A 27,520-nucleotide genomic window follows, 5' to 3' on the forward strand; every position below is an offset into this window, starting at 1 on the left:
CTAGACATTTCATGTTTTCTTTTGAGCTTAGATGACATATCATAAATTGCATGTAAATATTTACCAAATAAACTCGAAATAACCATTACAACAAGAGCAGAACCAAATGATATACTATGATTCAGATTAGCATACATAGAATAGTCAATGAAAAGAAACAAATATGACAAAGCACGATAATTAGGGTATAATTTCCAGAGAATTGCCACTAAATCATTGTCACTAATATTGAGAAAGACTCAAGTCAATACATGGAAATAGTATATAGACAGCCACAACCATTGCTTGTTATACAGTCAAATCGCTAATGTTGTCACTGGTCCAAATTGAATCCAATCACGTGAAATCCTGCACACTATCTCGGTTATCACAACCAACTGATTTTTCTTTTTTTTTTTTTTTTTCTTTTTTCGCTCCACGTCAGTGGAAAACTCACAGGAGTGGAAATGAATGTGAGAAAGTGAGAAAAAACAATGTAAAATCGTTTAGAAAAGTTTGAATGTTGACAACTTTTATCTCACTTTATCATATACTTTAATAGATAACTAACTCATTAATATCAACTCATCATGTGGCTCTTCGACTGGTGTATGTATACTACCAACTTATTTATCTTGTCCTTTTAGAGGATAGGCTTATTCATTTTTTTTGTAATTTTTATTTTATTTTTCAAACTGTTGATACTAACAAATGTCATTATTTTATAGTCCAAGATATATTATCCTCATTAGGTTTGTGGAACAAACATGCTAAATTATTATTCTTAGGTTTGGATAATGCTGGTAAAACTACCCTTTTACATATGTTAAAGAATGATAGATTAGCTACCTTACAACCAACCTTACATCCAACATCTGAAGAGTTAGCTATTGGATCAGTTAGATTTACTACTTTTGATTTAGGTGGCCATCAACAAGCTCGTAGATTATGGAAGGATTATTTCCCAGAAGTCAACGGTATTGTCTTTTTAGTCGATGCTGCTGATGCAGAAAGATTTGCTGAATCTAAAGCTGAATTGGAAAGTTTGTTCAAGATCGAAGAATTGAGTCAAGTTCCATTTGTCATTTTGGGTAACAAGATTGATGTTCCTACTGCCGTTGGTGAAATGGAATTGAAAAATGCCCTTGGTTTATACAATACTACTGGTAAAGACACCGGTAAGTTACCAGAAGGTACTAGACCAATTGAAGTCTTTATGGTTTCTGTTGTCATGAGATCAGGTTACGGTGAGGCATTCAAATGGTTATCCCAATATATTTAGAGATAAATGGTAACTACTGTGTATTTTCTTTTACCTACAATGAATGGATCATGCTGAACTGTTATTTTGTTTATTAGTTCCACTATATTAGGTAATTTTATATACTTTTATAATCATTGTTAATTGGTACGCACTTTTTTTTTTTTGATCTTGACATGAACGGAATGACGTTACTTTATAATCCAAACTTGTATTAGTATCTTTATTACACAATTCTAATACCTATTCCAGGGTATATGAGCTCATTGTCTATTACCCACCTTGTTCTGTATTCAATTATATTCCTTTTAGTTGCTGCAAATAATATTTTCTCCCGCTCCACACGACCATACATTTTTTTTTTTTATGCTTACGGATCGCCTTCTCATCACTGAATATTTTTTTTTCCCTTACTCTTTCTCCTTCTCATCTTGAAATACAGATTATTAGTAATTATTATCAGCTAGACTACCACCATAAACAATATATAATGGAAGGAAACAAGGTATCGTTACATCCAGAACAGAAAAAATGGAAGGCACCAAAAGGTCCAAAACCAGTTCACCATAAGAATAAGAATTTAATTGGTTTAGGTAGAACAATAGCTAACCAAAGAGCCAAAGAAAATAGTATTCAATATTTGCCAGATGGTGAGATGAGATTTACTACCGACAAAAAGGAAGCTGATTGGGTTAAATTGAGATCAGTTACCCAAGAAAATGCTTTAGATGAGTTTTTGAGTACTGCTGAATTAGCTGATACAGATTTCACCGCCGACAAGAACCAACAAGTTAAGATTATCAAAGTGGGAAATACTTCAATTATAAATTCAAATGGTTTGTTAACTACAGATGAAATGTTAGCTATGAGACAAAAGCATATGATGTTTGAAAATAAATTAACTATACCTAAACGTCCAAAATGGAATAAGAATCAAAGTAAAATAGAAATTGACCGTCAAGAAAACTTGGCATTTTTAGATTGGAGAAGGCAATTGGCTCAGTTGACAGAAAACAACGATTTATTGTTAACCCCATTCGAAAGAAATTTAGAAGTTTGGAAACAATTATGGAGAGTTGTGGAAAGATGTGATTTAATTGTACAAATTGTCGATGCTAGAAACCCATTATTCTTCAGATCCGTTGATTTAGAAAAATATGTCAACTCATTAAGTGAACCAGAAAACAACAAGGCCAAGAATAACTTATTATTGGTCAACAAAGCAGATATGTTAACTAGAGAACAACGTGTTGCTTGGGCAGAATATTTCAAGTTGAAGAAGATCAACTATGTATTCTTCTCTGCTGCTAAAGCCAATGAATTATTGGAAAAGGAAAAAGAAGAGGAAAATAACCTAGAAGGCAGTAATAATGCCAAAGATGAAGTTGAAGAAGTTGAAATTAATGAAGCTATCAGAATCTTGAAAATCGAAGAGTTGGAAAAATTGTTCATGGATTCAGCTCCAAAGTTTGAAGTTGATCCTGAATTCCCAGATAGAAAGTTACAAATTGGGTTAGTAGGTTACCCAAATGTTGGTAAGTCATCTACCATCAATGCCTTGGTTGGATCCAAGAAAGTGTCAGTTTCTTCTACACCAGGTAAAACCAAACATTTCCAAACCATCCATTTATCTCCAGATGTATTGTTATGTGATTGTCCAGGTTTAGTGTTCCCTAACTTTGCTTATACTAATGGTGAATTGGTGTGTAATGGTGTCTTGCCAATCGATCAATTGCGTGAACATATTCCTCCAATTTCATTAGTGTGTCAAAGAATTCCAAAATTCTTCTTGGAAGCAGTTTATGGTATTCATATCCCTATTCAAAAAGTTGAAGATGGTGGTAATGGTGAATATCCAACTGCAAGAGAATTATTAAATGCTTATGCTAGAGCCAGAGGTTATATGACACAAGGTTTTGGTGCTGCTGATGAACCAAGAGCTGCTAGATACATTTTGAAAGATTATGTCAATGGTAAATTATTATATGTTAATCCGCCACCAAAAGAAGTTGCAGAAAATGAATGGATATTGCCTAATTTACAAGAAAGTAGAATATTCAACCGTGATTTGTACACTTTGAATCATCTACCTGAATCAAGACAACACCAAATCATAACTGCTATGCAAAACAAACATATACCAGTTGATGAGTTTAACTTGGAGAAGGATCTTTCCAGATTAAACTTCTCTCAACATATTGGTGGTGAAAAGAAAAACGGAGATAATGATGCTCAAGAAGGTTCAAACAAACAAGGAAACAATACCGGTGCTAAAACATTGTTCTACGGTGGTAAACAAGCTGCTTTAGAAAGTGCTGGTGATGATTTGGATAGAGAGTTCTTTGCCATGAATAATATCACTGGAAAATTTGCAACTCCATTCCACAAGAAATCTGCTGAGAAGACTCTGAATAAGAAACACAATAAAAAGAACAAGAAACAAGATAAAAAAGTAAGAGTTACAGGTTATTAGATCAGTGTATAGGTGAATGAATATAATCTAGGAACGAATTTTTATTTCTTTTATGCTTGACATAATTTATCTACTGTAATTGGTTTTAAATCCTGTTAAATTATTAATACATTAATATATATATAGTTTTTTTATACATCAATAAGAAAATAACCTAATAGATTCTGAAAGATGGACCCATGGTAGATTTGATAACCAAGGAACCAACGTTTTGCCAGTTCTTTTTCAACAAAGAAACCAAGAAGTTAGCAGCCATCATGATTTGGTTAACCAAGATATCTTCTTCCATATCAACGTTACCAACAGCGACAGCCAAACACAAGACTTTCTTCAATTGGAATTTGATGGTGGATTTGACATCAGTGACTTTACTGTACAAATCATCATTGTGGGAAACTGGGGTTGGGAATTTACCAGCTTTAGACAAGGTTGGACCCAATAATCTTGGAATTTGTTTGATCAAAACTTCAGAAGCAACGAAAGCGTTGTATTTCTTAGCCAATTTCTTGATCAATTTCTTGTTCTTGTTCAATTTCTTCAAGTCATCAACGGACATAGCATCAACACCCAAGGACTTAGCTCTGTCAACATCGAAAGCATCACCAAAAATACAGATGGTCATGTTTGGTCTTGGAACTTGTGGCAATTTCAAGGTACCAGAGAAACGCTTGTCTCTTTGAGGATCATAGTTTTTCAAACCGACTTGCAATTCAACGGTTTCCAAAAAGTTTCTCTTTTTGGTTTCGGTGGAGTATTCCAACAATTTTTTAACGTTTTCTCTAACGCCAGAACTGGTAATCTTAGACATTTTCTAGTTGATATGAATTTCCGTCTCCCAAAAAAAAGTTATTGGTAAAAGTAAATTGATTCGACGAGGATAAAGAAAGGGGAAAAAGAGACCAAGCGGGTGGAATGAGGATGGGAAGAGGATTCGTGAAAATTTTCTTTGTACCTAGTGCCCAGAGTGCGACGTTGTTAGCAGAGAGATGTGATTGTACAAAAAAACATGTGCGTGAGTGTAAGCAAAAAAGAGAGAAAAAAAAAAACGGAAAAGAATTTCTACTCACGTGCAAACAACATGTTAGGGCTATAGCCCTGACACCAAAAGTGATTTGACACACGCGCGCGTGTGTGTGAATTTAAAATGGTGCACCTCCGAAATAAGAATTAATTTTGCGTCACTATAATAATAAACAATAACAGATATCATTCGTTTTATCAAGTGGCACCAATGCTGATTACATTGTGCAAACCAACCATTCACTATCTTCGGTATAGTCAGAGTCTACGATGTCTATCGACCAGTGGTCGATTATCAGAAGCATTTGAAACTATTGATATCAATTTTGGAATAGTTCACAAAAAAAGCAGCAAAAGAAGTGAAAATGTAAAGATAGAAAACTTTAACAATACTTCTCGAATAAAACATTTAGATCGTCGATTTAACATATTGAATGGATCACATCGAAGAATACTTGATTTGGGTTATGTGCCAGGAAACTGGATAACTTATATTCGTAATCGTATGGCTAAGATTCATAATATTGATCCCGATAAAGTAAATAAGAAATGTCATATTTTAGGATTTGATTTCATGTTTGGAGCTCCACCAGCTGGTGTATCAGCAATTCAAGGAAACATATTTTCTAAATCTGCACAATCACTTATAATTGATTATTTCAAAGAGGCAGCATGGATGGAATTAAAACATAAACTGATACTTCAAGAAGATGAATTAAATCCAAGAAGTTATTTTTCAAAAGAACAAGATGAAGAAGTATTTATAAATGAAATTAGAGAGATTGAATTAGGTTTGAATCATTATAGTACATCACCAGAAAAGATTAATGAATTGACTAAAAAGAGAGATTTATTACTTCCAGATTATAGAATAGATTTGGTATTTCAAGATCTTGGTAAACCGGGATATCAAAACTTTGGGTTTTATAGTAATTCAGTTTCTATGCCATATATCAAATATAGTCATTATGAAAGTTTGAATTTTGCTTTTGAGAATCCAAATAAAGCTAATTTTGATTTCTTAGATGCATCGTTGATCTTAAATTGTAAACTTTTAAAACCAGGTGGAAAATTCGTGGTTAGAATGAATGAAGTTGATCCTAATGATAAAGAATTTGAATTAGTTAGAGAAAAATTATTAAAAATCTTTAATTCTGTGTTGGAGGTCAATAATTATGCTACTGACAATGATAAATCATTAGTACAATCCTTTGAAAAGTACTTTATCTGTGATTCAAAGAAAGATGATCATGAATATGATCCATATGAATTGTTTGCATGGCAGGCACCACCTGAACCTGTACCTGTACCTATACCCGAAGCAGAGACAACAAACGAAAACAACGAACAACAACAATAATAATAATAATAATAATAATAATAATAATAATAATAATAATAATAATAATAATAATAATAATAATAATAATAATAATAGAATTTATTTATTACTTAATATACACTTCCGTTTTGCAATTTTTTTTTCTTTCAATTTATTCATTCAGTCTTTTTGAAAACAAAGAAAACTAAACTTCTGTTGTTAATTGGAGAACATCAATATCGTCTCCCTCTAAATATCCTTTTCTTCAACTTCGTCATCTTGTTCAATTTCAGCCTCTACTTCTTCAACTTCTTCTTGTTGTACTTCTGAAGCACCAGCTTCATCTTCTTGTTTTTCATCTTCTTGTTCTTTTTCTTCTTCTTGGTGGCCGTTGTTTTCAAGGTCAATCAATGGAGCACCGGTTCCGTTTGTCTTCAATTCACTAAAGCTATCAATTAATCTATCAGCAACTTTACCCTTGTTCTTTTTGTGTAAAGTTTGTTTCCATAATGCAATACCTTCACTCAATTTTTCGGCTTCAACTCCATAATTCTTACCAAAGATAACAGCTTCAGTATATCTTTCGCTTTTAATTAATAAATCAAAACATTTAGTGACATCTCCAACTAACCACCAAGATTGCCATGCTATGTTGTATCTACCTTTGGTTTCACATTCTTCAGCCAATTTTATCAATTCAGCTTTGTTTTGTGATGATGATAATAGTAACAACAAGGATGGGTAATCTTTAGCTAACCAGAAACTCTCTTGTGCTAATTTTATATTCCATTTAGACAATGCCAAATCACCTAATTTCTTCCATTTACCAGAATTGGCTAAAGCTAATGATGCATTTTCTTTATCTTGAGCTGATAATAAACTGTAAGCTTGTTTCAAGTTACCAGTAGATAATGAAAGTTGGAATTTGGAGTCGAAATCTTGTGACAAGGCAAAGGATAAAGACAAGTAGCCTAATTTTTCAAAGAATCTTGATAATTGATTCAATTCAGTTTTGCTGAAACTGGAAATCAAGTTTGAATATTCATCTGAGACATTTTCCAATGTAATTGAAGACAAATCCACTGTTTCTTCACCAGTTTCTTCGTCGACATGGTTTTGAGTAGCAAATTGTTCCAAATCACCTCTCATCACCAATGTCTGCAATTCTAATACTTCAGCATTGACATACCATGAAATGACATCAAAAGATTTGTCGATAAGATACAATTTACCATCACTGGCTTTGTATCCGATGATGTAGAATTTACGATCAAAATGACCCAAGTTAATGACTTCACCACCCACAAAGTAGTTCAATCTGTTGGTTGTACCAGTGGTGTAAACAAAGACATCTCCAATGAATTTACCAGACAAAATAGCTTCAGATGTTGGCAAAGTATATAAAACATCAAATGAACTTTCGGCACCTTCTTCTGGATCCAATTCACCATTAGCCAAAGCTTCTTCAAACAATTCATTGTTATAACTCAAAAAGTATGTTTCATTGTTCTTCTTAGCCCCAACAGTGCTGCTGACTTCACCCAAGTTTGAAGTTGTAACAATAGCTAATAATTCACCATTATCTGACCAGACAACTTCAGCAATATCGTCATCCAAGTCAACTCTTCTGACCAATTTCCCATGTTCCCAATCGTAGAATGAAATACAACCTTCCAGTTTAACCCCCAATAAAGCACCAGTGAAAATCTTATCAGCTTGGTAGATCAAATCAAGGGTCAAATATTCTTGGAAGTTTTTGTAGATTTTAACACTAACTGAACTTTCACGGATAGCGAACGAACAGGCAGCAGAAGAATCATGACTATTCCAGACAAAGTCCAATGCACTACCATAACTCTTGGATCTCCATGCCAAAGCAGTGTATACAATATATTCACCATCACCACAAACGGCAGCATATCTACCATTTGGTGAATGACTCAAAGTTTGTGGAAATATTTCAATAGAACCCAAGTCTCTTTGTTGTAAACTCAATGATTCACCATCTTTCAATCCTTCAGAACTTGTTGGTTTGATAACAGATTGGTAAACTTCGGAGTTCTTGGCATAAATCAATTTATTATTTGAATCCATAGAAAACAATGGTTCCTCGTTACCCAATTTAATGATCACAAAACCAGAGTCAAAACCAGCGGCAATGACGTTGGACTTTGGTAAAATACCAATACACCAAGCTCTTTCCAAACTGTAGTTTATGGATTTTTCTAACTTAAAAGTGTTTGAATTCCAGAATCTGATAGTTCCATCTTCAGAACCAGAGACAATGATTGGCAATTCAGGATGGAAAATGGCAAATGAAACATTAGATAAATGTCCTTCCAATGTGGCAACACATGATTTGGTTTGATAATCCCAGACTTTGATGGTTTTGTCATCAGATGAAGTGATTAAATATGGTTTGTCTGCTTGTGGGTAGTAGTCGACATAATTGACACCTTTAGCTTCGTGAGCAATCAAGGTGAAGTTTGGTTGGGATGAACCCAAAGACCAGATTTTGACGGTTCTATCTAAACAAGCAGAAGCAAAAGTGTTTGGATCCTTAGGATTGAAATTTACACTCATGACATAGTGTTGATGTCCTTCAAAAGTTTGTTCCAACTTCCAGTTATAATCCCAATTCCATAATTTAATAGTTAAATCATCACTTGAAGTCAAAATATATGGTTTAGATGGATGCACGGCAATACTTCTGATATAATCTGGATGGGCTTCAAATTGAGTGACTTTTTCACCAGTATTATAGTTATAAACCCTAATTTGGAAATCATCAGATCCAACAACAATCCAATTCTTACGAGCAATGAACTTACCAGTACGTACTGGCATTTCAGTGACTTGTATAGATTTAACTAAAGAATTGGTTGCGTATGACCAAATTTCAATTTTACCATTGTACAATGTTGTCAAAATCCATGGCTCTGTTGGGTGGAAATCAATTCCTTTTACTCTATCTGAACGAGTCGAGAATTGTTTAACAACATCCAATTTCATCTTTGTTTATATGTGAATTTCTTGATTCGATGATTAATGAAAATATGGATGGTTGTGGTTTTGTTTATAAATCAAATAACAATAAAAAGGAAAAACCTCTGTCAAATCAACTTTCGTTGGGAAACTTTACCTATGTGTTGTTGATTTTTTTTTTCCTTCATTTTTTCAGTGAACAGACAATCCGAACGAAAACCAAATTTAGTGAGAGAGCAGGAAAAAAAAAAGTGAAAGCTGTTAACGTGTTAATTCAGATTCGCACAGTATACACGACTATCTATCTATCTATGCTAAAAACATACTAGAACACCTTTTCAACATTAGATCTGTTTTCTTCTCTGAAATCCTTTTCCATGGCATCTAATTCGTTAATATACAGAATCCAGGATTCATTAAATGTCTTGTTGGAAAACTTCTGTTTTACGAGTTGTTGGTCATTTTGACGCATCTTAATTAGTTTTGCATCACTAATGAAAGATCTATCAACGACAAATATTTCAGTTAACAAGGATGCAAATGTCGGATAATTGATGATGTGTCCATTTAATTCATAGGCAACAAATCCATTGATAACCTTCTCCTGAAGACTTTTGTCCAAATCAGGGTCATTGTAGCTTTTGAAGAAAAATCCTGTTTCTGAGTTCCAATTGTCCAATTGGTCATTACCAACTATATCTAACAATGGACCAGCGGATGCATGAACTATTGGAATACACCCTCTTGCCATATATTCAACCACACCAATTCCAAAATGTTCATTCCACATAGCATTAAGACCAAATTTACAGGTGGACAATAGCTCAACCACTTCGTCATAGGAGATATCAACTCTGAATGTAACAAACTCGGTCAATTCCAAATCATCAACTTGCTTCTGTAAAGACTTTAAGGTAGCTGTGTCATCTGCAGTACGACACGATCCAGCATAAACAATGGTTGGGATTTCTTCAGTAGGTTTTGTTACTCCTGGATAGTTCTTCTTCAAGAAAGATCCATATTCCAGCAATAACAAATCATGGCGTTTTTCTGAACGAAATTGGGCTAAGTATAACATTTTGTTTTCTCTGGGTTTGGTCACATCAATGTTTGCAGTCAAGTATTCGGTACCACATGGTGGGTATAGGATTTCTAATTTGTGACCAAAAGCTGGATTGAAAGTCCAGATTCTTGTCAAGTGTTCATACGTCCAGCTTCCATTAGCTAAAGCAATGTTTACTTTGGTTCCAAGAAATACATAAAAGTAGTACAACAAAGACCAATAAACAAGTTTTCCAAATGACAAGTAATCTCTAACCCTGATAATACTGAACTTCTTCAAATCAGCAAACCTTTGAAATTTTAATTTACCAAACATATCCAGCTGTAAAATGGGATAGTGAGTATAGGCCATAATTGGAATTTTTAAAGAAGTAGATACCAACAAGTAGCTACTTGGTAAACCTTGGGTATCTATCCATACATCAGGAGCTAATTCAAATATAGCTTCGAAAGTTAACAAGGCAGTACCGAACAATTGACCAATTAACGTGAAATGTTTCCAGTATGCACCATCAATCAAACGATTGAATCTTCTCAAATAGATAAAAACAATTCTAGAGTGATCTAAACCATCAATTTGAAACTTGTTTTCTGCTTTGTTTAAGATATCCAATGGTTCTGCTTCAATGTTAGTGGTGTATATGGCACAGATATTTTTATCATCAGCCAATAATGTTGCCTTTATAGCCTGCCATAATACACGTTCACCTCCGCCACCATTGTTTGCATACGGATGGAAAAACCCGTAAATCACCCTACGTTTAGGATCGTGGGCATCCCTTCTTCTCATTTCATTCAAGAAATTTTCTCCATCTTTGGAATCCTCAGGATTGATTTTCAACTTGTTATTTCTAAAATTTGTGTAAAATGATGGATTTTTGCTAGCAAGTATCAATCGTCTTCTATAACTTGATCTCTTGGTCCCAACTTCCAAATAAATCGGTTTGGGATATTCAATTACTTTGGTGATTTTTTCCTTCCAAGATTGACTTGGAACCAACAAATGATGTGGTAAGACAGCTGTAAATAACTTGTACGTCAAGTAAACAACCGACACCACAAATATTATAAAATACATTGATTTGAGAGTGGTGAATGTTTATGAAAAAAAAGAAGTATACCTTTTCTGAATTATAACACTGATAAGAAATATTTCACTCGCAATCGATCTCTCGGTCAACTCCTTCGTCTGAAAAATAAAGCAGAATTTCCGTCAGCAAGTCGTGCACCTGGAGTACAGAGAATTTAATCGATGCAAAAAAATTTTCAAAATTAGGCAAGCATGTATGGCTATCTCAAAGCAAGCTTAAGCTGGCTATCGAGTGATAATCAGAGTAATGGTGGCCATTCATAACCATCATAACCGAAGACAGGTACAGTTTTGTAAGAAAAGACTTAACATTACAGAATCTGAATCGTTGTGGATAGTTACACTTATAATTTCTATAACCTAACACTCTAATGATACTCAATTGCAACATCTATCATGAGTAGTATGCTGAATTTAACTTGAAACCGATAAATTAATAGGTTTCATACGACAAGTATCAAAATAATACGATATGAATTGTGTGCAGTATATCACGTGTATCATATCCAACTCATCACCTTTCCTAAAACGGACAAATTATCGAAACAAAAGAAATCACAAAAAAAAAAAAATAATATACTTGACGCGATTAATTTAGCAAAGGAGAAGAATGCTTAACTAAAAAAGAAAAAGAGAGAGAGAGAGAGGTAGGAAAAAAAAAATTCTCTCCTTTCAATTGTAACCCACGTCTCCTTTCAACAAAAATCAAATAAAGAACTCCCATTTCACATTTGTGGAAATCTTTTTCTTTTTTAGATTTCATTTCTTTTTGGTTTTTGGTTATATATATATATTCATTCTTCTATTTGAGGTATATATTTATGTATTCAACGGATAATTACTCATCACTCAATATGTCATCAGTCATAATTAATAATGGTCAACCTAAAGTCAAGACTCCTCTTAAAAAGGAAGAATTGGAGCAAATTGCTCGTCAATTAAAGAAGAAACTTTCAAAAGCAAGCATAACTGCAAAACAGTCATTATCACCAACAAATGTCAAAACCACACCAATGTCATTACCAAAATCTTCACCATTGAAGAGCTATATCATGAAGAAAAATGCCAGTGCACACAATCTTCACAATGGTTCTCCCATCAACAATATGGATAACTTGAACTCGTCCCCGATAAACTTATATTCACCAAATGGTAAGTCACCAACACATATAAGGACACCAGCGGCAGCCTTCTTATCTTCTTCCCCACTAAAAAATATTGCACATCATGACGCGGATGACATGCTAGATTCACCAACTAAAAAGAGGAAGACATCGCCAAATAAAATGGTTTTGCAAGAAATTACACCAGAAAGAAATGCACCACCAACGGCAACCAAGAATACCCTTAAACCATCCTTAGAGTTGGAAAGCACACCTACAAAGAAAGGTTCTAGATCACCAACAAAGGAAGAGCAAACAACTCCAACTTTACCAAAGAGAGAATTGTCAACCTCACAGAATGCTCTTTTGAAAACTCCTAAACAATCATCCAATAGCAATGGTTTCAACGATGCTGAAGGTGCTGATTTATTAATGTTCTTAGCCACCTCTCCTTCTCCAGCAAGAGCATTCTATGGAAACACACCGCGTTCCGTCAGCAAACCTCTCCCGTCCATTCAACAACATTCCCCATCCCAATCATCTCAACAACAGCAACCATCATCACAATCACAGCCATCACAACAGCAACAACAAACTTCTCAACCTGTTCCTCCAGTATTGTCTGTATCACAACCAAATTCGCAGTCTTCTAATTCGGGCGCTTCGGCGTTCATTGCTCCACCTCCACCGGTAACTCCAAAGAGAGTAATAACGAGTCTGAACACAAGAACACCACAAAACAGATTGACTCCATTCTTCAGTTCTTTAAATGGTGGCCTTCCATCTCAAGGGTTAGCTTTAACTCCTACGAGTTTTAACATGAATGATTATGTGACATTCTTCACACCATCACCAGGAGGTGCATTCAATAAGAACCTTTTGAAAACACCTGATTTCCATACTTCTTCACAGAAAAAGTAGACACATTCACACTGTATATTAGATTAATGTAATGTATATCTAGCACTGGCTTTATTCTGATTCTCAATTAATAATCTCTGATTTGTGTTTAAAAACAACTTCATAATTGTCTGATCTCATTATCCTCCTCACGCTTGACTTTATTTGATCCAAGTTATCTTTTCCTCCTAGTAATGTAAGTTTAAATTCATCTATGGACCTTGCTTCATAATTCAAAAAATCATTTATGTTGACAATTGTACCGAGAGAAATATCCAACACCTTGACGACTTCTAAATCCTCAGCAATGAAATTCCAATTCGTGACTCTCGAACCAGCAACAGGATATGAAAATGTAAATTTTCTAACATTTGTCAAATCTAAAACTTGAGCAATTATATCTCCAGAATAAGTCAATTTTGTAGATTTAATAATCACTTTTAAAATACTTGGATGCAAGTATCTTAATCCCTCCATATCTTTATTCATATCATCGTGTAATTCAATTGTCAAATCAATTATATTTTCAATCTCTCTTTGTTTAAGATATTGATAATCTTTTAGTAACAATTGTTGAGATCCCCATATCTTTTTCACCATATCTTGTCTTATTTCAAGATTCTCCGTACTAGAAATGTCATCTTTGAAAATTATAACCCGACCATTACCTCTAAATCTGATAACATAAGGATGTAATGCTAGTATAATATGTAAATTGGGATCAATTGACCAAATTCTTAATAATGGAGCCAAACATAATTTTTGTAATTCCACATATTCAATCAAATTTGATAACAAGAATTCACGATTTATAATTCGAAAATTCTTTCTATCGTCAAGGGTTGGTTCAATGTTTGATATATTAATATATATATTATCGAAATATTCATGTTCTTTACAACTAAAGTTACCACATAATATATACTTGCAGTAATTTTCATTATCGAAACTTGATAAAACCAAGGACAAATCTTTTGGGGAGAAATATCTGGACTTGAATTGTTTTGCAATAGATTCAATACAATGTTGTGGAAGATTTAATAAGTTAGTCATATTATGTTTATGATATGAATAGTAAAAGGAGAAAGACATAATTAAATTCTTTATGGGAGAAATGATAATCAACGAATTGCACAACAAATTTAAGGGATGAAAACTAGAAACATAATTAGGTTTTATCAAAGTATTTACAATATGTTTAAAATAGAGTATGCTTATGAAGAAAGGACGGAAATTTAAAACTTTAATATCGGCTTGAACTCAACTTTATATTTTAATTATCATTATTCATTTAGGGGCAACAAACCCGACTGCAAAATAAAAGAAGGAAAAAACAAAAAAGCAAAACAACAAGAGCCAGAGACCTTCAATAGGAAGTGGCTCACGACTTTGTACATGTATATGTCTTTTTTGGTGTATAATAGTAACAACACAGCAAGCATCATCAGCTAAAGCTGGTTGCAAGGAACTCAAAATGTTCTTTCTGAAAACATGCGTGTCCAAGTAATCAAAACGAGTACTCCCAAATAATGTTAAATTATAGCTGGAGATTGACTTCTTTCGACTGGGGACAAAATCTGGGAGAACAATAAATCCAAGATCAATGTTAAATTCTCTAACTCTTTTTAATTCTTCGTATATAGCATTCCAACCTGAAATGGTGAAATCATATCTGGTACATTCTAATTTGAATTTCACCACATTTGCTAAATCTATAGCTGTTGTAATTTGGTATCCACAATAGACCCTCTTTCTAGATTCAATAGCAATAGTTAGGATTTCTGGCTTCAAAGGATAAAATAAATGATAGTAATTAGTTGTATCATCCATTATAAATTTCAAATTTTTAATATATTTGACATCATGTTGTTTGAAATATCGAGAATTAGAATATAGGAATTTAGAATTCCGTTCCCACCTGAACAATTCCAATTTTTTGTAATCTTCAGTCGATAATCTACTAATGATTTCATTTTTGTAATCATTAAATGTTCTCTCATTTGTTACAGATAAATCTAGTGGTATTATTAAATCAGGGACACCTGTCCACACTCTAATAAGAGGTGTTGGAATTGACAGGAAATTGAAATTACTTGACAATACTATAGACTCCGCAAAATATTTATCAACAATTCTATAATTCTTATTTTCTGTCAAAGAAATGTCCCTGGAGAAAACATTAATATAAAGACAATCAAAATGATTGGGATTACAAGCAATGAACATTCCTCCTAAAATATAACGACAATAGTTCTCAGTACTAAGATACAGTAACGCGTGTGGTAAAACATCCCTTGGAATATAATAAGATGGTACATGTACCACAATCTTTTCAATGATTTCTGGTGGTAAATCAAATAAGCAAGTCATTTTGATTAAGAAGGCATACTCAAGCTAGGATATATCCCGCCCTTGGATTGCACTCTTATATACCTGTATTTTTAGGGATATCTCCTATTTATAAAGAAGTACTGGAAACTATATAAAACTATACAAAACTATTACTGAAAGTCAGAATATAGTTTTTGAGAGTATACTCAAATTAATTAAATCTAAAATTTTAACTTCACACACTAACCCAGTTTGTGTTCTTAAACTTAATTTCATACAACCCTTTGCGTTAAATAACCTTTTGAATAGACGTGATATAGGTTTTGCGTCTTCCTTGTTTTTACATCCAAACAAGTTCACTTTGAATACTGAAATTGAATTTGATTTATACCTAAAGAAACAAGAGATATCCTTAATCAACCGAATCAATATATCTGCTTCATTTATATTTTCCAATTGTGTTGTTAAATTAATTGAACCAATATAACAACTTTGTTTGGGATATGAAAGTTTGAATTACTCAACAGTTTTAAAATTCCACACTTTGGTGATTAATTTACCAAAGAGTTGAGATTTGTTGAAAGTTATGTGATTATCAAGTACTCGTGGATAAAGTTAACTAGACCGTCTTTCTATTTTGTAAAATTATCATCCAAAGTAATAATCAAGTTTTGAATAAGTTGAATATCAACTTTAGTGAAATACTTGTAGTCTTTTACAGGTTTAAAGGAATCACACAAAAAATCATAGACTGAATCAACATCCGTGTCTTTGAATGTAGCAAAAACAAACCGAATCCATGATATCATGACAACTGGTTTAATTTATAGAAAAATTGTATTTCTATTTGATCGTATATCTTGATTATAATCAAAGTGATCAATTACATGGTAAGAATAAAACCTTCTTTATGAAATACACTTTGATGATTTTGAATTAGAAATAAATGTTAAGTTTTCAATTGTTTTGAGTTTTGTTATGTCTATCAGATGCCCATGAACCTTTAACAGAATGATAAAACCTTAAACCTAATATCAAAACTGTCTCGTCTGATAATTTACAGGCTGCAAAACAGAAAAACAAAAAATTGTATCGGATAAGGCATTGCTTTTTCCGTTCCAATGGTTATGTAATCCACAGTGATAATTCCGAAGACAAGAGCATACGAATTTGTATGGGAAAGGTGGCTAGAAAAACAATAAGATGCGTCTTGCGCTTTTCTCTTTTTCTTCCAACGGTTTTCTTTTCCGGATTTCTGGTTTTCTTTTTCTTTTTCCAATTGCGTCGTTTTCCCGATGGATTTTTGCTTTGTTAGTCCGAACGATGACATCTTCTTCTTTTTTTCTTGTCGTACGGCCCCAAAAATAAGAAAATCATGCGACGTAGTTAGGTCGAGGTCGTACCAAGAAGAGAAGAAATTTAACCTATGGTTTTTTTCCTTTCCCGCCTAAGAATTGCTTGCATCTCCTCTTGCATTTTTATTATATTTTTCTTTTTAGTTAAACGATTTTTTATCTTTTCTTATTTAAAGTATATTTTTTCACTCTACAATTATACAACCATGTCATTTGATGATAAAAAAGGATTACAAATTGCTTTAGAACAAGCTCAAAAAGGTATGTTTTCCATTCTCTGCATTATGTTATATTTTATACAAGAACAATATCTAACATTTCTTATTGTTAAGGTTACTCTGAAGGAGGTATTCCAATAGGTTCATGTATCATTAGTTCAGATGGTAAAGTCTTGGGTAAAGGACATAATGAAAGAATCCAAAAAGGTTCAGCTATTTTACACGGAGAAATGTCTGCTTTAGAAGATGCCGGTAGATTACCAGGTAAAGCTTATAAAGACTGTACTATTTACACCACATTATCCCCATGTAATATGTGTACTGGTGCTATTTTATTATATGGTATTAAAAGAGTCGTCATGGGTGAAAATGTCAACTTCCAAGGTGCTGAAGATTTATTAAGAGCTAATGGAGTTGAAGTTATTAATTTGGATGATAATGATTGTAAAGAAATCATGAGTAAATTCATTAAAGAAAGACCAACTGATTGGAATGAAGATATTGGAGAATAGACATGTTACTAAAAAGGTCAATATTGTATCTGTCAATAGATTGTAAATAGTACACATGAAGGATAATGTATTTGTAGGAGTTTTATATGCTGATGATGATGATGAAGAAGAAAAAATAAAACTGTAAGTTTTCGAAAAACTTTACGAAGATTTTAGGTAATCAAAAAGAAATGAAAAGAGCAAGGGAAGATGATACTCGACAAGATGACATAATCACTACACAGAAAATATATTGCAATTTTCCCCCATGTATACAACTAGAGTTTACTAATTATCAAGAATATGAAAGTCATGTGGTATCGACTCATGATTATATTTGTGAATCTTGTCAGAAACCATTTCCCAATCAGCATTTCCTACTACTACATATAGATGAACATCATAATCCGCTACTACAGATAAAACGAGATCGAGGAGATCGAACTTATGGTTGTTTCAATGAAACATGTCAGGAAACATTCTTAAATCCTAATGATAGACAAACCCATCTTATTGAAATACATAATTATCCTAAAGACTATCCCTTTGATATTATAAATAATGGTATATGACCGCTGGATAGCAACTAACTAGGAGTGGGTGTTGCAGAGGTTCCATTGTCGAGTTTTCTCTTCTTCTTGGAAATTACCTGTGGTTCTCTAATCAATTCATTGATGATTTTTTTATCAAATGCAGAATCACAAGCCGGACATTTCCCATTATCAGGTAATTTTGACATAATACATAAACAAACTGAACAAACATATCCTAAATCGACAGACTTACCAGTCAAGAAACAGCTGGCTCTATAATTAACATTTGAATTTGTTGGCAAAATAATATAAGGTCTTAAATTTGGTTCAATGAAAAATGCTGTAGATAAAACTTGAATAATCCCCTTAGGATCTTCAATATGTAAATAAACTCCTCTAGTGGCATCTGAAGCTTGTTGTAAATATGATGAATTCTTGTGTCCCAATTTCGCCACGTCTATAGATACTTTCATCTTCTGGGCAGCAAAAATACAATTCATCAATGGGATATATTTGATATCGTCGTCATCATTAGCTGATACAATCAACACACGTGACTTTATGCCCGTTGTAGATACAGATGCTGAGCCCGAACTTGAAGTGTTGTTATTTGATGTACTTTCTAAAGTCGATGTTGTCATGGCGGATGCTGTTGTGGTTGTAATCGTTTGATCTAATGTTAACATTCTATTAGTGTAAGTTAAGGCCATACTTAGAGCTCCTGTTAATGTATTAGTTGTTCTTCTTCTTCTTCCATTTTCTTCTTCTTCTTCTGGAGTTGCCATAACTTCTTCGATAAATTTGTTCAATTGATGTAATACTGACTGATCAACCATTTTGAATTGTCGATACATTCCTGGGAATTGACCACCAAAATCCTCTGTGGTGTTATTTCCATTTGTTGTTAGGTCAGGGTATAAAAATTTGGAACCTTTAGATGAACTGACAATAAATGCAACCTGATTACTGTTGTTTAATGAAAGATGTCCATTTAAAAATACCAACAAAGATTTGGTGATGTCTTGGATGGAAATCAAGTCTTTAATATTGAACCATCCCTTAAGGGAAAGATCTAGTATGATTGTCAATAATGATGGATCATCGTTACCTGATTCTATGCTTCCTGTATTGTCGTTAAATAGTCTATCTGAAATTTCTTCCATTATTGGTAGTTATTAATGAATGTAAGTTGCTTTTTCAATTGGTTGGATTTTTCTTCATTCTCGTTTTTTCTTCAATTATTTGCTCTAAAATTCTACGAAAAAAACACCACTGTATAAGATCACGAACGTCTTTCAATAACTCAAGTGAAAAACTCACCACTCATCTCAATAGATCACGATTATGTTTAGTTTAAGTTGAAAATAGCTTTACGTTCATTGAATCTTTATCTTTTGATATAAAAAAGTATTAAATTAATAACATTATATAATATACAAAATACAGGAGACAAACACGCTTAGGCAACCAAAGCAGAAGCAGTGGCAGATTCGTATTTCCAATTTGGTGGCAAGACAGCGACGGTTCTGTAGTATCTAGCCAATCTGTGGATTCTAGATTCGATCAAAATCAATCTGAATTTAGAGTCCTTGTCTTTTCTGTTTCTTTCCAAGTGCTTTCTGACGGAAACAGCTTTCTTGATCAAGTAGTACAAATCTTCTGGAATTTCTGGAGCCAAACCGTTGGATTTCAAAATTCTCATGATTTTGTTACCAGTGACAACTTTAGTTTGGGAAACACCGTGAGCATCTCTCAAGATAACACCAATTTGAGATGGAGTCAAACCTTTTCTGGCGTACTTGATAACTTGTTCAACAACTTCATCAGAAGATAATTTGAACCAAGATGGAGCGTTTCTTGAGTATGGAAGAGCGGAGGAGGAAATACCTTTACCCTAAAACAAAAGAAGAGCTAATTGTTAGTAATTTGAATCACATCAAGAATAAAAACTTCCAAACAAAAAAATATAAAAAGTTACCACCAATTAGAGCACACCAGAACATACAAGAACAATAGTTGGCCATAAATACGGGCAGGTAATTGTTCAAGTACTTTTAGAAAAGTCATTTAACCATAAAATGAAACAATAATCAAACAAAAGAATCATCTTCATGTTGATATATAGTTATCAAATTATGTCTGGCAATATCAAACGAGAATATCAGATACCTAAAGCGTATATAGTAACAATTCTAAGTCTGTAATGTCGACCGTAGGTGAATCGTTTACTTTAAGCAAGACCTTGTCGTTGATAAAGCCAAGTATACTTTCTATTCATGGAGTGAAATGGTGGTAGTTGATGTGGTTGAATGGGTTTCTAAATGTAGTAGAACATACAGATGAATGCATACGACCCATGATGACTGATTTGTTTCTTTAGTTAGTTATGAAAAGAAAGAAAAAGAAAAAGAGTAAGAATTATGAAATGTAAGATGAAAATTTTTTTTCTTTTTAAACTGAGAACATGAGAGATGAAAGAGAGAGAAAAAAAATTTCACTGGAAAATTACTGATTTGGTGCACGACCTCATTTGAGAAATTTTCATTCCAGAGTATATGCAGGAATTTATTCAACAAGGAGAAAGAGGAGCATCAGCTGTGGGATAACTGATTCATAGTTTGGAGTAACACACATGTTAAAGGTGTATCACAGTGAATATCTGGTATTAAAAAGTTAAATAAGTCTATAATTAACTATTTGCTTAGATCAATTGTTCTTTTAAGTCCTCAAAATCTTCTTCTTCTTCAAGTTTAATCAACCTAGTAACATAGTTAGTAATGAAATTCAATTGTAATCACTCTTATTGTAAGGAATACATACTTTGAAACTCCAGCTTTATCTCTGAATTGCTCTACTGCACCAGCATAAAGCATTCTACTTTCTTGTCCACTAGTTGGTGGGATCCAATATAACATAACTAAAGGGTATTTCATTCTTCCATCATTCAACTTGAAAGGATATGACAAGATAATGAATCTTGGAGTGGTATCTGGTAATTCTTCTATCAATTCCTCGATTGATTCAATAATTTCATCATCTGGTTTCACTTCATAAGTTTTCTTATCGATTGTGTCTAATGCATGATTGTTAATACGACTTTCTTGTCCAATTAATTGTCTAATGTGCAACTTAATTTACAATACATACAGATAACAGCTTGTGGAGTATCCTTTCTAGCACTTTCAAATCTGAATTTCTTCAATTGAGATAATGTCTCTGAAGAGAATGAATATAAAGATGAAGACTGGTTGAGTTAGTAATCTTGTTTGTAAATTGGATTTTACACATTGTGTGTAATCTTGGTCATACCATTGGTCAGCTATAGTGAGGGTGGGTGTGGGGGAAACGGTTGTTATCTCTTGTGCTGATGGTGTTAATGGATCAAACGGGGGGGGGTTGTCGACATATCAGCGTTCTTATCCTTTTTTTTGTTAGTTTTCCTTGTTTGCTCCAGTTGAGTGAGATTACAGTTGAAACGACGGAACAGGTGATTTTGTCCCACATTTTAATTGAAATCGTGTGCATGCGTGCATTCAACAACAATTTTGTTTCCAATTAGGAAAATCAAAACATAAACAAAGCAAAATCTCATCCACTTGTGTACAAAGAAAATTTCAATACTTAAAAAGAAACACAACGCTTAGCAAATAAAAAAAAAAAGAAAAATACAACAACAATAACAACAGTGTCAAATTTATCCAGAAGTGTGTTTTCTTTATCATATCAGCTTGATTTCTATTCTCAATTCCCAAATATTTATAAAGTCATCATTGTTCGCCAGATAGAAAGTACTCCTCGTGAATCAGTTTTGTTTGTTTTTTCTTTTTTTTTTATTTAACTACACTTTTAAAATAAATCAATCCAATGCGTAAATCAAAAGTTGATGTTCCACTTATAGAATTCCTTAAAAGTATGTATACCCTTCGTTAATGATTTCATAGTCTACATCATTGTCATTATCATTTACTAACACTTTATTTTACAGATAGAATCTATCTTGGTGCCTATGATGTTCCACGTCGAGACACAGACGATTTAGTTTATTTCACTGTTGAAGATGCATTACCATATAATGCTTTTCATTTAGATTTCGGTCCTTTGAATATTGGTCTTTTATACAGATTTGCTGTTCTTTTACATAATGTTTTAAATGATGAAGATAACAAAGGTAAAGGGTTAGTTCTTTATAGCTCTACTGATCCTAAACAAAGAGCCAATACTGCATGTTTGTTATGTTGTTATATGATCTTGATTCAAAACTGGGCACCACATCAAGTCTTGCAACCAATTGCTCAAATTAATCCTCCATTACAAGCATTCAGAGATGCAGGATACAGTTCTGCTGATTATGAGATCACCATTCAAGATATTGTTTATGCCATGTGGAGAGCCAAGGAAAGAGGCATGATTGATTTGACTACTTTTGATCTTGAAGAATATGAACAATACGAAAGAGTTGATCAAGGTGATTTCAACGTAATTTCAAAAGATTTCATTGCATTTGCATCCCCACAACAAAGTAAGAGAGGTGGTATTAATGAACCTTTCCAGAAAGTGTTGGACTACTTCATCGAACACGATGTTCAATTGGTTGTTCGATTAAATTCCCATTTGTATGATGCTAAAGAATTCACAAAAAGAAATATTAAACACATTGATATGATATTCGAAGATGGGACTTGTCCAACTTTAGAATATGTGCAAAAATTTATCGGTGCTGCCGAGTGTATCATCAACAAAGGTGGGAAAATAGCAGTTCATTGTAAAGCAGGATTGGGAAGAACTGGATGTTTGATTGGTGCCCATCTCATATACACACATGGATTTACTGCTAATGAATGTATTGCTTACATGCGTATGGTTAGACCTGGTATGGTAGTGGGTCCACAACAACATTGGCTTTACTTGCATCAAGATGATTTTAGAAGTTGGAGACATACAATGATTGTTGACAATAGACCAGACGAATTTATTGGTAATTTATTCCCATTGTGTTCATATGAAGAGTACAAACAAAGAATAAGAGATGCAAGAAGAAGAGAAAGATTACAATTGCAACAACAAATGACTTCTCCATTTGGCGACTCATCCGTTACTAATACTCCAATAAGAAGAAGAAAAATCAGTGGTGCATTGGCATCTAAAATCCAAACAGTTGTGCCAATGGAATCACCTGGACAACCAAGAAAATACCTTGAACAGTCTGATGATGAAGATATCGATAATGGTGAAAATGCCATACAAGAAATTGAAATGGCCAATAACTCCGATGATGAAAATACCATGCAAGATATTATTCAAAGCTCGCCAGCAAGATATAATTCAGTTACTCCTAACCGAAAAGAAAGTTCTGATTGGAGAGTATTGCGTTCGATATCTACTAATAGCGTAACTGGACAACAACCTATTCATGTGATTAAAACTACAACAACCACCAGAACAGTAACTAGCGAGACTTTATCATCACCACCAGGTTCTTCACCAACTAATTTCTTAAAAGTATGCAAAACAAGGTCAAGAACTAGGGTGGCTTCTGGAGGTAACCCAAATCAAAGAGTACATTCTGGAGGAATCAGAAAACTTAGTGGAAAAAAGCACTAAGTTCAATATTCCACATTAATACCCCATTTATCTTTCAATTTTTATATATATATCCATATCTTTTGTATAATAATAACTAGATTTATTTGTTCTTTTATTCTTTTTTTTTTTTAATAATATAATCGTTACTATGTAAGAACACCTATTTTCAATTCTCCTCAAAGGCAGGTTCTGTAATCACAAATTCATCTTCTGGTCCATAAGCAAATGCAATGATTGAATAATCTTTCAAATTAAACTCACTTATATCATCATCCTCTTTTATTTCTTTCCAATGATTCGAATATGGATCTGACACATCGTTTGGTATAGCAAGTCGTATTTCATTAATATCTAATTCATTACGTTCAGATTTAATTTCATCCATATTGTCTTCTTCGATAATGTCAGATTTTGGAATTTCAATATCTTCTTCATCTAATTCATCCACTACTTCATCAATACTTGATAATCCACCTGATTGTTCAATTATATTAACCAATTGAGTCTTTATATCAATTAAAGTTGATGTTGAATTGATCGTTACAATATATGTGGTTGATTTCTTTTTCAATTTTAAAATTGTAATTATATTATCTGGTGTTTTCTTTGGTGGCTAAAAAAAAATACAAGTTAGTTAGAAGATCTTTACAAGACATTGAAGTTATTTGGTACATACCATGATGATTATAGTTTTGTAGTGTTAGGTACTTGAGTCGGGTTTTTAATTTTTTTTATTTAACTTGCGCGTCTTTCATCTGGTTTATCACCAGAAATGCAGTTTTGAAAATTTTTATGTACGACTATGAGATATATATGCAAAGATCTCTACAGGAATCCAACATATGAATAAACTACTAAAGGATCTCACATCCACAAATGAACATAGAGTTTCAGTATTACAATTATATCGAGAATTATTACGAAAAACAAACAAATTACACCAAAATCAACTACCTTCATCGATAAATCAATATGAATTACAATTTAGTATTAAAGAGAGCTTCCACAAACGATATGGAAGTACACACGACATAACAATTCAATTATTAAAAGGTATAAGATTAAATGAAATTTTGGAATTAAATCAATGGAATGATTTAGAAGAATTAATTAAAGAAGAACGTAGACTATTTTTTGAATATCAAAAACGAAGGGCATCTTATTTAAAAAATAAAGTGAATATTCATGAAAAACAAATAAATAATTTAAGAGGTAAAGCAAAAAGTCAAATATTATCACTGAAGAAAGGTAAACTAAAATATCAAAAACCAGATTTATCAACAGCAAATGGGAAATCACAATTTTTAAAGGATGGCTTGAAGGAATCAAAATTTCATGGTTCTTTAATATTACAGAGATTCATTCATGAATTACAATTGTTAAACAAATTACCGGATCCAAAACTACTACCATATACTCCTGAACGTATTTTCACAACTGGTGATAACCTTGATTCAAGACATATTGTTGGTGGTGTAACGAATCATGCATTAAGTCATTATGATCAAGATATTTTACAAAGTATAATCATTCCTGGATTAGAGTATGAGATAAATAAAAATTACTTGGATGAATTGAGAACTATACTACAAGAAAAAGGTCCTTATGAAGCAGTTATCAAGGAGACAAATTCAGGTATTGTACCATTACCTTATATTATGCAACCAACGAAACACAAAATTGGTCGTGAAGAGTTAGCAGTTTTAGTAAAGAGACAGACGTTTTGTCTTAGAATGATGAAGATTTGGGAAGCAGATAAAGAACTTCCAGAAGAAAATATGCAAAGAGATGGAAGTTATATCATTAAACGAAGTAAAGGCTGGGGAGATCAAGAACTCGTTTATCCAAGACAATATTATCAAAAGTATTGTGACGGAGAAGAATTGTTTGAAGTTTTATTGCAAATTGAAATAAACAAGAATAAGAAAGTGAAAACACCCATTGATTTTGACAAATATTACTGGGGTGAAAGTTTAGATATTTCTTCCCAATATCTACGCCAGGAATATAATAAGACTATAAAAGAATCTCAGATAGATTTATTACCACTTCAACAAGAACTTCAAAAGAAGTATAATGCTGAATATGATAAGAAAGTGGAGAAGTACAACACCTTGTCGATGAATCTTATCAAACATAATGTGTTTAAGCATAGTGAAATTGTATCACCAGTTAATTGCAATACCATTTACAATGGTTTAGAAAAGAGAAGTATTGATAAATTCCCAGTCAAAGATAAGGTTGGTAAAGGAAAATCATTAAGTGATCTCATTACTGAAGTGGGGTTAAAAAGTTACGAATTTGGCAATAAGTTCACCAAACGAGTCACTCAAATCATCAAGCGAATTAGCTACAAATATTAATCATGTAAATACCTAATAGACAAAAAAAAAATTAATGATAGAGTATCAATTCCTTTTTTTTTCCTTTTTTGTTTCATCAAGTGTCTTTTCTATACAACATATCCACCGAAACTTTTATTCGACGTCACATAACCATCGACATTATTCGTCATACTTCGTAACTGCTCTTCATAGTCTTCTTCTTCTTCTTCTTCATCATCTTCTTCAGGAAGTCCATTGGTGTTGCTGTTGTTGTTGTTTTGAATTTCGTGCTCTTGATAGTCACCATGGAAATTTGGTTCTTCTTTCTCGACAATTTCAAAATCCTCTATTAGTTTTATCAATTTGTTTGTTTCTTCATGAAGTTCATTATTCTCCAAATCACTAACAGATAATCCATTCATCATAGCTATCACCTCTGATATTGATTTACCATGTTGTTTTAATTCTTTGTGTTTAGCAATAACTTCTTCCAAACAAGTTATAGAATTCTCATACCAATTCATTCTATCCATCGGGAATGGTGGTATTGTCATGATATCTTTTCTTGAGAAAATAGCTTCATTACTCAATTGGTTCCTGTAAAATATAGAAGCTTGATAATGGTCTTTGCAACAATATTGGGAAAGATATGTGTTGGGTAAAATCATACTTGGTTTCCTGTTGTAAATTTGATATTTTGTTGACGCACCAGGATCGTTAGCTGAAGATGCTTGCGTGAATGCGTTACTATTCATCGACAATCTTCTTACTAAAGATTTCGGAGATTGGTTACACATAATGTATCCACATTCATGTTCAATGTTACGTTCTTCTACCAATTCATCATACAATTCTTGAGTTAAAAATCGACTTAAAAATTTCAACAATGGGAAGTCGACATAATGATCAACTAACAATTCAACTATAATCAATGACAATTTTGAGCATTCTAAAGGAGTTAAAAGTTCGTGGTTATTGAACGGTTCCAAATATGGTAAAAATGATTCTAGGGCAAGTGGTTCCATGGTTTTGTAATTGTTATAAACTGATAATAATTGTTGGGTGTGGTAAGTGAGTAAATAAGTCTCTTGATGTATCTATAATTGCTGCTTGTATCTTGTAATGAAATTTATACGGACAGGGGAAGATAAAAATACTTAGCGGGTGAAAATGAGAGAGAGTGAGAGAGAGAAGAATATGAAATGACCGTAATTTTTTTTTATGGCTGCTTTTTTTTTGTCTCTCTCCTAATTTTCGTATTGTCTGTGCTGCTACTGTTGTTGTTGTTGTTGGTTGCCATCAATAATTTTTTCTTTCTCCCTCTCTCTATGTGTTTACGTCGAACAATGTGAAAGATTTGTTCGTGTGAGTTGTACCGTATTATTTATCAATTACAACGATGTTGTCGCCATGTTTTATATTTTTTTTTCCTCCTCTGTCTCTCTCTTGGTTCGTGTGTGTGTGTGTGTGTGTGTGTGTGTGTGCATATCA

General features: G+C 32.9%; 15 protein-coding genes across 15 annotated transcripts; 8 read left to right on the forward strand and 7 right to left on the reverse strand. All coding sequences in view use genetic code 12, as the record gives it.

The window, feature by feature from the left end:
* Positions 1 to 802: 802 nt before the first annotated feature.
* SAR1 (Arf family GTPase) lies at positions 803 to 1,261 on the forward strand (the record flags this gene model as incomplete). The annotated part of the gene is made up of 1 exon (XM_002548575.1): positions 803 to 1,261. The coding sequence occupies one exon, from the start codon at positions 803 to 805 to the stop codon at positions 1,259 to 1,261; it is 459 nt and encodes a 152-aa protein (XP_002548621.1).
* A 469-nt stretch (positions 1,262 to 1,730) lies between these two features.
* Positions 1,731 to 3,713, forward strand: CTRG_02919 (putative GTPase; the record flags this gene model as incomplete). Its single annotated transcript, XM_002548576.1, has 1 exon — positions 1,731 to 3,713. One exon carries the CDS (start codon positions 1,731 to 1,733, stop codon positions 3,711 to 3,713), a length of 1,983 nt encoding a protein of 660 aa, XP_002548622.1.
* Positions 3,714 to 3,867: 154 nt separating this feature from the next.
* Positions 3,868 to 4,521, reverse strand: RPL10A (60S ribosomal protein uL1; the record flags this gene model as incomplete). The annotated part of the gene is made up of 1 exon (XM_002548577.1): positions 3,868 to 4,521. One exon carries the CDS (start codon positions 4,519 to 4,521, stop codon positions 3,868 to 3,870), a length of 654 nt encoding a protein of 217 aa, XP_002548623.1.
* A 423-nt stretch (positions 4,522 to 4,944) lies between these two features.
* Positions 4,945 to 6,093, forward strand: CTRG_02921 (uncharacterized protein; the record flags this gene model as incomplete). The annotated part of the gene is made up of 1 exon (XM_002548578.1): positions 4,945 to 6,093. One exon carries the CDS (start codon positions 4,945 to 4,947, stop codon positions 6,091 to 6,093), a length of 1,149 nt encoding a protein of 382 aa, XP_002548624.1.
* A 210-nt stretch (positions 6,094 to 6,303) lies between these two features.
* On the reverse strand, positions 6,304 to 9,066 carry SEC27 (coatomer subunit beta'; the record flags this gene model as incomplete). The annotated part of the gene is made up of 1 exon (XM_002548579.1): positions 6,304 to 9,066. The coding sequence occupies one exon, from the start codon at positions 9,064 to 9,066 to the stop codon at positions 6,304 to 6,306; it is 2,763 nt and encodes a 920-aa protein (XP_002548625.1).
* A 298-nt stretch (positions 9,067 to 9,364) lies between these two features.
* ALG11 (alpha-1,2-mannosyltransferase) lies at positions 9,365 to 11,179 on the reverse strand (the record flags this gene model as incomplete). The annotated part of the gene is made up of 1 exon (XM_002548580.1): positions 9,365 to 11,179. The coding sequence occupies one exon, from the start codon at positions 11,177 to 11,179 to the stop codon at positions 9,365 to 9,367; it is 1,815 nt and encodes a 604-aa protein (XP_002548626.1).
* An 833-nt stretch (positions 11,180 to 12,012) lies between these two features.
* On the forward strand, positions 12,013 to 13,215 carry CTRG_02924 (uncharacterized protein; the record flags this gene model as incomplete). The annotated part of the gene is made up of 1 exon (XM_002548581.1): positions 12,013 to 13,215. The coding sequence occupies one exon, from the start codon at positions 12,013 to 12,015 to the stop codon at positions 13,213 to 13,215; it is 1,203 nt and encodes a 400-aa protein (XP_002548627.1).
* Positions 13,216 to 13,278: 63 nt separating this feature from the next.
* Positions 13,279 to 14,286, reverse strand: CTRG_02925 (uncharacterized protein; the record flags this gene model as incomplete). Its single annotated transcript, XM_002548582.1, has 1 exon — positions 13,279 to 14,286. One exon carries the CDS (start codon positions 14,284 to 14,286, stop codon positions 13,279 to 13,281), a length of 1,008 nt encoding a protein of 335 aa, XP_002548628.1.
* Positions 14,287 to 14,481: 195 nt separating this feature from the next.
* CTRG_02926 (uncharacterized protein) lies at positions 14,482 to 15,564 on the reverse strand (the record flags this gene model as incomplete). The annotated part of the gene is made up of 1 exon (XM_002548583.1): positions 14,482 to 15,564. One exon carries the CDS (start codon positions 15,562 to 15,564, stop codon positions 14,482 to 14,484), a length of 1,083 nt encoding a protein of 360 aa, XP_002548629.1.
* Positions 15,565 to 17,328: 1,764 nt separating this feature from the next.
* FCA1 (cytosine deaminase) lies at positions 17,329 to 17,610 on the forward strand (the record flags this gene model as incomplete). Its single annotated transcript, XM_002548584.1, has 1 exon — positions 17,329 to 17,610. The coding sequence occupies one exon, from the start codon at positions 17,329 to 17,331 to the stop codon at positions 17,608 to 17,610; it is 282 nt and encodes a 93-aa protein (XP_002548630.1).
* A 170-nt stretch (positions 17,611 to 17,780) lies between these two features.
* Positions 17,781 to 18,161, forward strand: CTRG_02928 (uncharacterized protein; the record flags this gene model as incomplete). The annotated part of the gene is made up of 1 exon (XM_002548585.1): positions 17,781 to 18,161. One exon carries the CDS (start codon positions 17,781 to 17,783, stop codon positions 18,159 to 18,161), a length of 381 nt encoding a protein of 126 aa, XP_002548631.1.
* A 14-nt stretch (positions 18,162 to 18,175) lies between these two features.
* CTRG_02929 (TFIIH/NER complex subunit) lies at positions 18,176 to 19,285 on the reverse strand (the record flags this gene model as incomplete). Its single annotated transcript, XM_002548586.1, has 1 exon — positions 18,176 to 19,285. The coding sequence occupies one exon, from the start codon at positions 19,283 to 19,285 to the stop codon at positions 18,176 to 18,178; it is 1,110 nt and encodes a 369-aa protein (XP_002548632.1).
* Positions 19,286 to 22,364: 3,079 nt separating this feature from the next.
* On the forward strand, positions 22,365 to 23,723 carry CDC14 (phosphoprotein phosphatase; the record flags this gene model as incomplete). The annotated part of the gene is made up of 1 exon (XM_002548587.1): positions 22,365 to 23,723. The coding sequence occupies one exon, from the start codon at positions 22,365 to 22,367 to the stop codon at positions 23,721 to 23,723; it is 1,359 nt and encodes a 452-aa protein (XP_002548633.1).
* Positions 23,724 to 24,547: 824 nt separating this feature from the next.
* CTRG_02931 (uncharacterized protein) lies at positions 24,548 to 26,068 on the forward strand (the record flags this gene model as incomplete). Its single annotated transcript, XM_002548588.1, has 1 exon — positions 24,548 to 26,068. One exon carries the CDS (start codon positions 24,548 to 24,550, stop codon positions 26,066 to 26,068), a length of 1,521 nt encoding a protein of 506 aa, XP_002548634.1.
* Positions 26,069 to 26,157: 89 nt separating this feature from the next.
* CTRG_02932 (RNA polymerase II subunit B1 CTD phosphatase) lies at positions 26,158 to 27,054 on the reverse strand (the record flags this gene model as incomplete). Its single annotated transcript, XM_002548589.1, has 1 exon — positions 26,158 to 27,054. The coding sequence occupies one exon, from the start codon at positions 27,052 to 27,054 to the stop codon at positions 26,158 to 26,160; it is 897 nt and encodes a 298-aa protein (XP_002548635.1).
* Positions 27,055 to 27,520: the final 466 nt, after the last annotated feature.

The sequence above is a fragment of the Candida tropicalis genome, assembly GCF_000006335.3.
Source record: "Candida tropicalis MYA-3404 genomic scaffold supercont3.3, whole genome shotgun sequence".
In the NCBI taxonomy this organism is placed as follows: Eukaryota; Fungi; Ascomycota; class Pichiomycetes; order Serinales; family Debaryomycetaceae; genus Candida; species Candida tropicalis.